Source organism: Acyrthosiphon pisum, chromosome X (assembly GCF_005508785.2).
Source record: "Acyrthosiphon pisum isolate AL4f chromosome X, pea_aphid_22Mar2018_4r6ur, whole genome shotgun sequence".
Lineage (NCBI taxonomy): Eukaryota > Metazoa > Arthropoda > Insecta > Hemiptera > Aphididae > Acyrthosiphon > Acyrthosiphon pisum.
The window spans coordinates 42,490,616-42,501,379 of NC_042493.1; the positions used below are offsets into that span (position 1 = coordinate 42,490,616).

Here is a 10,764-nt window from a genome sequence, read left to right on the forward strand (position 1 = left end):
TAAAAAGAAAATTTTTACAAATTATTAACTCAAAATAATTTGCTAATTTTCGTGATTTTTCCATATTTTTTCAATTTTTGAACTTTAAATGCTTATAAAAAAAAATCTGTGGCTAAGGATTTTTAATATTTTTCATCTGCCTTTGAAACAATATACTTGGAGCCTTCTATTAAATTTTCAAGCTTTTTTAATCAACAAATAAAATTTTATTGATATTTTTAGAAAAAAAACTAAAAAAAATGAAAACTGACAATGTCCGTAAAGAGCTCAAAATATGTCAAAATATTTTGAAAATGTTATGGTGTATAGAAAATGCTAATATAAACATTCAGTCAAAATTTCATGTATCTACGGTAATTTTTTTTAAAGTTACACCAAAAACCAAATTCAATTTTGTGAAAAATCGATTTTTCGTAAAAATTCCCGCTTTTCCTTAATTTTTCTTTGGTTTTTCTTGGCGCTTTTGAAAATTACTGGGAATTTTAAATTTTGACCTCCCCAATGCACCAACGATATTCACTTTCCAATCGAACAAGATACTGAAGTTGAAAATCGAAGCATTATTTCGACTACTTATCGTGTACACAGACACAAAAAAAAAATTAAAAAATTAAAAAAATTAAAAATTAAAAAATTAAAAAAATTAAAAACTAAAAAATTAAAAAAAACACATATCATTGTAAAATCAATACATTCATCGTTTCACTCAGAATCTAAAATTTAAATATGAAATTTTCCGTAAACAGCTCAAAACAAGTTAAAATATTTAGAAAATTGTATCAATTATAAGATTTGATAAAATAAACATTCAGTGAAATTTTCATGTATCGACAGTTATTCGTATTTAAATTATAACAAAGTCAGAAAATCGCTACATGAGAAATTGAATGAATATCCAATGTTGTAAAAATTTGAAATTCAAACGCTCATAAAAATTGAATTTGACTTTCTTACAGATATTTTTTTTTTATAAAGGTAGATAATCTTATAAAGAATATTGTATTACATTTTAAAATTTTAGATTTAAAAATAAAATTTTTATGAATTCTCAACTCAAAATAATATGCTAATTTTCGTGATTTTTCCAGATTTTGTTAATTTAATTTTTTAAACTTAAAAATTTTAAATTTATAAATTTAACCTTTATTATATTGTAAGGCCATTGGTCAAGGCATGAGAACTTACTGATAAATAATTAAGTTTTTAATTATTGTGATCATTGTTATAATTTATACCCGATACGAAATTTATTTAATAGTTTTGAAAACATAATAAATAATTTTTCGTTATATAAGTCATGGGCATCTCAACACATTTATCAAAATAAAATGCAATCAAAATATTATGTCTCCTACAAAAATAATAAACAAGGCTTAACTAGTTAACTTTTACAGATATAAATAATATTCTGCTAATGTTAGAACTATACAAGATTAATTAATTTACTATTTATATAGGTACCACACAAATATACAACAATAATAATATGTATCTATCAATGTTAAGTCATAGATATAAATTACATTTTAAATAAAACCACAAATCTAATATTTTCATAAATACTTGTAACCATAACAAATTAATTAAGTTGCATAAATATGTTTTAACTATTATAAGTTCGGTGGTACATGAAATCTCATTGCATACAACATATTGGTAAACATATTACCTATACTGTCATTGTTTGACAGAAATGTAATTTGGGTTATGGCTCATGATTATTAGTAAGTAAGCACTATATTTCATATATCGTATAATATACAGTCAAATTCGCTTATAACGATGGTCTAGGGACCTAGGGAATCCGATCGTTATAACCGACCTTCGTTGTTTCCGGATCGTATGTATGTATTTATAATTTTTAATAAAAGTACATATTATATACTGCAGCTTATGTTTACGATTTGTTGGAAAAATAATCTATTATAGTGGTTTGTTTATAATTTGAATGAGATTTTTTTAACAAAATTTGAAGTATTGTCTAATGCCATTGATACTTAGCGTATTTATATCACTGTTTACCGAAACAAAAGTACGCACCTGATATCAATATAAAAACACATTTCCGAAATAGATGGTACTTTGAATACGATTTCTTCGCTCTCTTCGTCAGCTTGTTCACTTTCATCATTATTTGCATTCAAATAATTCATAAATACGGTCGTACCAGAGTACCAGACACATTACTTGTTACAGATAAGATTATGAATTATCGCTTCGAACAAAATCAAATTACTACACAATGAACATACATATTGTTAATCGCTATAGGTGATTATAAAAACCCATTTTCGTTTCAAAATAACATCGCTATATCCGGATTATCGTTATAACCGATATCGTTATATACGAATAAAAGTACTACACATAACATATAAAACCAACCAAATATATTGGAATCGTTTTACCCAGAATATCGTTATATACGGCATCGATATACGCGAATTTGACTGCACGTACTTATATGAAATATAGATTTATGGATATCTAATGTAAAACATAAAGTTGCCTATTATGTCTATTGATTAATTAGCATAGTTCATTTTTTATATTTTGCTTAGTGTTTTCGTTTATATGAATTAAATAAATTAACCTGTATGCATGTTACGTGTATTAAACATGGATGTCAATTAATATTATTATATTATATTCAAATAAAACAAATTTAAATTAAATTAAATTTGGCGACCAGTGATAATGTTTATTCAAAATTCAAATTCGAACGCAGATATTTTTTTTTCTATGATAATAATTATATGAATTAATGTAGTTATTTTTACTGTCTAATCCATGATCTTTTAAGGTCTGATTAGAGATTACTCAGTACTCTGATAAAGAATTTAAGATTCAACAGCATGCTTCAAACTGGCGATTGCCGACTACAAATTCTGAGGAGCTAGTTCTTCGTCAATTGTTGGTTTCTACTTTTTTCGTTTTGTTTTTTCTAGTTTTTTCGAACTTTCAATTCATTCTTAAACGTATGTTGCAATGGATAATGAAACCTATGACGATGAAATAATTAAAGAAGTAAGTGTAGTCTAAGTCAACATTGTTAAAATACCTATAATATGGTATGTTATCTGAACTAATAGAATTTAAAACTTTATTCAGATACCTGTATATTTGAGCAATGATGCAATGAAATTATTGTTGTTACACTATCCTACAAGATTGTCTAAAAACGATAAATTACTGTCCTCAAATGTTACCCAGGTATGTTCATAAATAATTGTAAATTGTTAATGCCTCGTCATTACACTATCCATCATACTCATTTGTTCATTTTGTTGTATACTTTAACAAAACTTTTAGTAGGTATGTAATTAAATGATAATAGTGTATTGCTTACAATTAATTGTAGCATAGTCAATAATTATTAATTAATATTTCATAATATTTACACTAAATAATCACAAACCTTTAAGACACATTTTCTAATAATCCTTTAATTGTTATATCTTGATAACATTATTGTCACATATTTTATTTGTTTAAATTATATGTTTTTGTTCAAATTTAATGTCAGTATCTAATATTGCAGGTAATTACTCATTAAATCTAACTTTTAACAATATTTTGTACAATACATTTATTTTAATTTATGAGATAGGTACACTAGATTTGAAACTAGGTACACATACAATAGCTATATGCTAACAACATACTGTCAGGATCTTTTCCATTATCTATCTCTCAATCTTTTTTCCTGCTACGCTTGCTATTTGCCTAGTTCATTAAAATTATTTCTTGATTTATTTTAGATCTACCTAGAGTAGCTCATAAATAAAAGGGTAAAAATAAATTTTTGCTAGCAATTTATAGAGATCTGGTGGGATCACTCGCTTATTAAACTAGTTCTTTATTGTTAAATTTTATTGAACAATATTTTTGTTTCGTATATTACAATTTTAAAAATATTGGTCTTAAAATAATACTTTATAATGCTTCTAAGAATTTTTAAGATTGCATTAAATACGCAGATGACACAATACCCAAAATTTTTATCTGCCTTGCTGAAGTTTAACTTGAAAATATAATAGGCATCTATGTGACATGAATTAATTAAAGAATATGATTAAGAATGTATTTACTAATTATTTAATTCAAATTATTATTAATAATTTTATTTAATTAATTTATTATATATTTAACTATTGAGTAAATCCATTTACAATAGTAATATATAATGTTACAGTATAACAAACATAATATGATGAAACATTAATTTAGTGATTACAATATATAAAATATTAAAAAAAATTAAGTATTTTTAAATTTTTTTTTTTTTCGTAGAATATTTTATTATACTTACTAAAAAGTACTTGTAAAGTATATACTTTTAAAATGTATTTGTATTTATAATAAAATCCGTTTGAAAGACAGTATTGGAATACGTATTTCAAATACAAATGACACCAAGTATTTAAATACGTATTCTAAATTCATTTGAAAATATTCTTAACAAGACTGGTTACAGATAATGGAAACAAGATAATATAATAAAATACAATTCAACATGTAAATAATAAGTGCAAAATATCAAGATATCTACAAAGAAATATTGATGATATATTTTTTAATTTTTGGATTATATACATACTGCCAATAGAATATTTCCTATTTGTAATGTGGTCAGATGTTCCAAATTAGGGGTTATTGGCCCACTTTTGAGATCTGCTTTTCCTTTTTAAATGGTTATGCATTCACAAAAATTCAAAATAATAATAAGTTTTGTTTTATTAACTATGCCTTATGGTTTGGATTATAAAATGAACTCTATTATTAGGCATTTACCACTAACATTCAACACACAATCGCACATTTTATTATAATATAATATTAGGAATACATATCTTAACTTTTTAAAGTAGGTTGTATTTAAATCTTATTTTACTATTCAATTTAAATGCTATTTAAAAATAAAATTAATTTGAATAGTAATTAAGTAGTAAGAATTTTAGACGATTGTATCTATGATGTTAGTAATACTTTAAAAAATAAATACTGTCCTCCTTTTGGACATGAAAATTTAGGTTACACTTAGTTCACTTAGTAGTGTGAATATATATTTTACATGGTATGGATGTGTGGTGGCAGGGGTTCAACAAACTATAGTATCTAAGAATATGTTCTGTATTTATTTATGTGTTTTATTTTTATAGTGTAAATATAAATCAGAATGTGAAGAGTTAGAGATATCGTATGCGCTTGACACTGATCAAAATTATGATAAAGGTCATGGGCAAGAGTTGGCTGCCGAAATGGACAAAACGTCTAAAGATAAAAGCAGCTATCCCAGGTTTAAACATAAATGTACATTGTATATTATGTATAATATCAAAACATATTAATGTATTGTACTCAGACAAATTTAGATTTTTATTGAAATCGTAAACTCTAATAGAAGCAATTGTTAAATAATGTTATACATTCAATGTGCTTGTCCTTAACCTGTTAATATATTATTTTAATTCTACAAACTAAAATTAAAATTATTTGTGTATTATTAATATAGCGGTATGGTTGATCACTTGACCTTTGAATCCCACAATACATCATCAAATACCACTGATATGATAATGTATACATCTGGAAAAAGTATTCATTTATGTCCACTGAAGAAAACAATGAATATGCTCCCCAAATTGTCTCACATTGATAAGATTGATCCAAAGGATGAAAATAAAAAGTCTTCTCAAAACGGTAAAACAACAATGAAAATCTTAATCTTTAAAATTGTATATTCATTTGTACTAAAAGTCATTATTATTTAGAGTCTGAGGAGGAAGATGAAGAAAGTGAACAGATTATGGCAAAATTTAAAGATAGGCCTGGTAAAAAAAGTGAAAAGAAAAAAATGCAAGAGATGGTTAAACAACGAGCAATGGAACCTTGGATTGATTTAAACTTTGTACCAAATGGACATTACTTTTCCAGGGTAATAACTAATAGCATTTATTCTATTCATATATATATATATTTAAGATCTCATGACTTAGGTACTTTTAAACCTTGTATTAATTCATTATCAATTGATTTATATTATACAAATATAATATATAGATTTAACAATATAATATATTATATTTTTATGTTTAATTTGTGGAATCTGATCACTATTCAGTATTATTAATTACGGCAGTCTATGTAAAAAATAAGTACTTTGTTCGGGCATAGTATACAGTTATTGAATGTTTTTTACAATTTAAATACCAATTTAAATACAATATTATAGAATAAGTTTATTATTGTATTTTATAAATTATTTATATTTTAGTGAATTTACTATTTATTTTATCACAACTTGCTAGTTATTAGTGTGCCACTTTAAAATCATTTATCAGCTGTTTTACATATACATATGCTTCTAATATGCTTTAAATTGGTTTTTTAATGGTAATTAATAACAATTAATAATATACATTTTAACTTTGGATGCCCATATAGTATTAATCTTTGAAAACTGATACTGTTTACTTTGCTTTTTTAAAAAACACAGAATTTTAAATAATTGGTGGTCGAAAAAACGGTTTTTTTCTGTATTTACCAAGTTGTAAGTAAACTGTCCATCTCTAGTATATTTAAAAACTAGTGTTAATCTAAATTTCACTTATTTTTACTATTGCATTTTTTTTTTTTCAGGGAGAATTAGATAAGTTTATGTTGCCATATTCAAATAGATCTGATCAAAAAGATTCTGATATAACAATAACTAAAGTTGAAAAAGAAGTAATCAATGAAAATATTAATGCGATTAGATCACGTCAATTATCTAAAAATGAAATAAAATCATATTCTCTTGAGAAAAAAATAAAAATACTTTTATTTAATGGTAAGTTACTATTTGTTATCTCAGATTTGACCGTTATTAACACTTGTATAAAAAGTTAATTTTGGTATTATTATTTATAAATTATGGTATAACTATGTATTATAACATGTTTATACTTTACACTTGTATATACTATAATTAGGGTTGCCAGATGTGATGATCTGACTAGAACAGTCTCAGTTTCACGAACCTGTCCCGTTGTCTCAAGCGGTCTTCAATTTTGTTTCAATTATTAGAGGCTAAGAGATCATAATACTGTATTCCACTCTCTATTAGCTTATCTTTCCACAAAAATCTATGTGATAAATCATAAATTATATTTAAACATAATTAGTTTTTGTAACACGTTAAATAGAATACTTTATTTTACACAGTTCATTTTTGGATTTCTCACATTTTAAAAGTAATTTAAAATAAAAATAACAAATTTGACTTGAATATCATTGATAAAATATTGAATATACTAGTATGTGTCATTGAAATATTGTGTGTTGTGTAATTGAAACATTTGTAATATTTTTAGCAAAAATGATATCTACAAAGATGTTGATAAATCTACTGCATAAATGTGGTGTGCCAAGTGAGGAAAGTGTTACGACAATTTTGACTCATTTAAAAGAAATGGCAGTTTTAGTTCGTGGCAATTGGACCTTGAAGAGTGAAGAACTCTATCCAGATAATACTATATCTTCCCATTTTGGCTTAAGTTTTGAAGTCATGCGCCTTTTAAGAGATTATATTGTAAGATATTATATTAATATTGTATTCATCAGTTTATATATTAGTTAAAAGTTGTTCCAATATATTATTTTCAATATGCAAAAAACTAATTAGATATTATAAAGAGATATATAAAAGTGGTAATTATAATAAAATAATAATTTTACCTCTAAATTTTATAAAAGGTCAATTCACTCTAATTTAATGTTACGCACTTGTAAGACAGAAACAGTAAATGTCGGGGTAACGTCCTCTTAAAAAAAATAAACTATATATATTAGTTGATTTTCCTTTAATGTGCAGATGTAAATTTTAATTTGGCAGGATCATAGATGTTCTATAACTCTACAAACAACTATTTTTTGTGAAATGTAATATTATGTCCTCATGAATATTTTACTATAAATTATAAGATTAACAATTTTATCAATTTATGAGCAAAAGTATGTTATTTTTTACTGTAAATTTAAAAGATATCCTTTAATTTTTTACATAAACTACATACAATTATAATATACTATGAATTGGTCTATCCCGATTTTTTTATAACTATATTCGTTTATATATTTGTTCATTATTGTTTAAGATTCACTTATTGGATTCTGACCAGATTGTCAATCGTAAAAACATTGGGAAAATATTTAATGCACCACCAGAAGAAGTTATGGATGTTTTGAACTCTGTTGCAGTACTGGACAAAACCAAAACATGGAAACTGCTTGTTACTGACAATGATGGATTTTTAGAAACGTATGTTTAAAAAATTTATCTTAGAATAATTTATTAATTTCAATGGTATTACAAGGTAAACAAAAATTTTGACTTATGTTTCAATTTGAAGTATGGTGTGTAAAAAAAATGATTTTTAAAATTATCTGTAGCATTAAGAGTTGACAGAAAAAAAATTGATGACTCAATCTTTTCTTTATAGTTAAAAGAATATTTGTTTTATCACTTTTTAGACTCATAAGAAGGAGAGCATAGTTATAACCAGGGCTTGAAAGTTTTTTTGTTAACTCTCAGAAGATTAAAGTAAAATACACATTTGTTTCAAACTTCCCTGATGTCATAAACACATTTTGCTAATTTGGGCATCTTTACTGTTTTTAGTACAATTTTAGGTATATTATCATATATGAATAAAATCAAACACATTTTTTTTTTTTTTGATAAAGATAGTTAAACTTACGAGGAATATTGAATTAAATTTTTAAATCTTAGATTTAAAAAAATAAAATTTTATGAATTTCTAACTCAAAATAATGTGCACATTTTCGTGATTTTTAAGTATTTTTCCCGGCGCTTATGAGAACTGCTGGGGATTTTTACTTTTGACCCCCCAAAGTACCTAAATTCACTTTACTATCAGAAAAGATACTGTTGAAGAAAATCAAGGGATTTTTACCTAAAAGGTGTTAACAGAAACAATTACAAAAATTAAGGGAGCTCCAGTCGTTGGAAAAAGAGTAACTTTTAGACCAATAAGCTAGACAAAACTGGAGGAATTTAGTTTGACAGATTTTAATTTTGAAAACGAATTATGATTGATTTACAAGTTTACTAGGTTTTACCTGAGGCAATTTTTTATATTCCTAATATTGTTAGTGTCGTGATGAATAATATAAATACAAAATTATCATATTTTTATTCTTGGATATCACGGCTGAAAAAATTAATATTCAAAATTCCCTATATCATAGGCTGACTGACAATCTTCGCTCAGAATCGTTTTTTGTATACAATGAAATTATATCATTGAATCCAAATATAACACCATCCATTACATTGACCCACTTGTAACCTACTGTATAGCAAAGCAACACTGATTTGCCCACCTTCTTATTTATTATATCGCATATTTTGACGTTTTTAAGTAGGTATATATTGTTAAGCGTTAAATAGTATCTTTTTTTATTGCTATAACTTCCAAGCCCTTGTCATAATAATGTATTACAACAAAAAAAATGTATTAAATGTAATGCCTGAATAGTATTTAGTACTCTACTGGTTCATTTATGAACTAAAGCTAAACTTTGTAACTTGAATTGATAATAATTAGCGGGGCTAGGATTTATATGCAACAGCATGTTTTTTTTGCTACTTCTGATTATTGATTTTGTCAGTAATGTCCACTAATCACCTCATGATGAGATAAATAGTGGTATTTTTATTTTGCATGTTTTTGCATATTTTGGATAAAATGCATTTTATTGCATATATTGAATAAAATTAATATTATTGCATATTTCGATTATAGGAATGTAAAAAATGCACGTTTTATAGTATATTTTGTAAAACTTGGTTTTTTTGTCAAATATAAATTTTATTTCATGTAACACGCACATAGTTAATGAGAATTATACATTTTATTTTTAAATTATTTTATTTTATTTTATTTCTAAATTATATTATTCTAAGACAAACAGCCTATCATTGATGTATTTTTATAAATAAATATTTTTTTGGTAACTATATTGTAGTGTTTATCTTATAAAAAATTAAATGCATATTTTTGCATATTTTGTTATATAAAATGCATATTTTACAATTTTTTATTGCATATAAATCCTAGCCCTGATAATTAGTAAGTAACTACTTTTTTCTCAAACAATCCAAATTAATAATTTATGTGTATTTTTTTTTTTTATACTAGTGTGGACAATTATAATGAAATATGTAAAGAACAAAGTGATTGGTGGACAACAAGAGTGAAGCAAATCAATACATGGCTTGAACAGAAACCAAAAAAAAATTCAATGTAAATTTTATTTATTAAATGCTACTTTGTTTAATTTTTCTTGACCTATTTTTTATAATTAGAATGCAAAACTTGTAAGTGTATTTAGCTAACTTCATGTATAAAGTGATATAGCGATTCAATGAATATATCTTGGTCATGAGCAGGGTTGTGAATTAAATGAGTCTGCAGGTTGTTTATAAGTCTAATATGAAATCTTATTTTGCATATTTTATGGGTTAGAACATATTGTTGCATATTTTCGTGATTTATTCGTATTAATGCATATATTCTTAAAATGTTTTTGTTTTTTTTGGTCTATCTGGTCAAAATTGGTCTATTAAACTTGTATCACATAAAACCGATAGTAAAATCATGATTGTTCTGATATCTACAAGTCCGTTACCACTTATTCGTATATACATTCATAATATTTTACAAACTAGAAAAATAAATAAGTGCCTAGTTTTAATTA

General features: G+C 24.8%; 1 protein-coding gene across 1 annotated transcript; it reads left to right on the plus strand.

Annotated features, from left to right (window-relative positions):
• The first annotated feature begins 2,838 nt into the window (after positions 1 to 2,838).
• LOC100162168 (DNA-directed RNA polymerase III subunit RPC5) lies at positions 2,839 to 10,455 on the plus strand. The gene is made up of 9 exons (XM_001945686.5): positions 2,839 to 3,027; positions 3,112 to 3,213; positions 5,163 to 5,299; positions 5,516 to 5,703; positions 5,775 to 5,938; positions 6,643 to 6,832; positions 7,356 to 7,573; positions 8,139 to 8,302; positions 10,206 to 10,455. The coding sequence occupies exons 1-9, from the start codon at positions 2,989 to 2,991 to the stop codon at positions 10,312 to 10,314; spliced, it is 1,311 nt and encodes a 436-aa protein (XP_001945721.2). The 5' UTR covers positions 2,839 to 2,988; the 3' UTR covers positions 10,315 to 10,455.
• Positions 10,456 to 10,764: the final 309 nt, after the last annotated feature.

Bases quoted from the DNA above. Each gene is read 5' to 3' on its own strand.
- LOC100162168 (XM_001945686.5), top strand. From the start codon at position 2,989: ATGGATAATGAAACCTATGACGATGAAATAATTAAAGAA. The intron at 5,939-6,642 runs GTAATAACTAAT...TTTTTTTTTCAG, and splicing joins ATGGACATTACTTTTCCAGG to GGAGAATTAGATAAGTTTAT. The intron at 6,833-7,355 runs GTAAGTTACTAT...TAATATTTTTAG, and splicing joins AAAAATACTTTTATTTAATG to CAAAAATGATATCTACAAAG.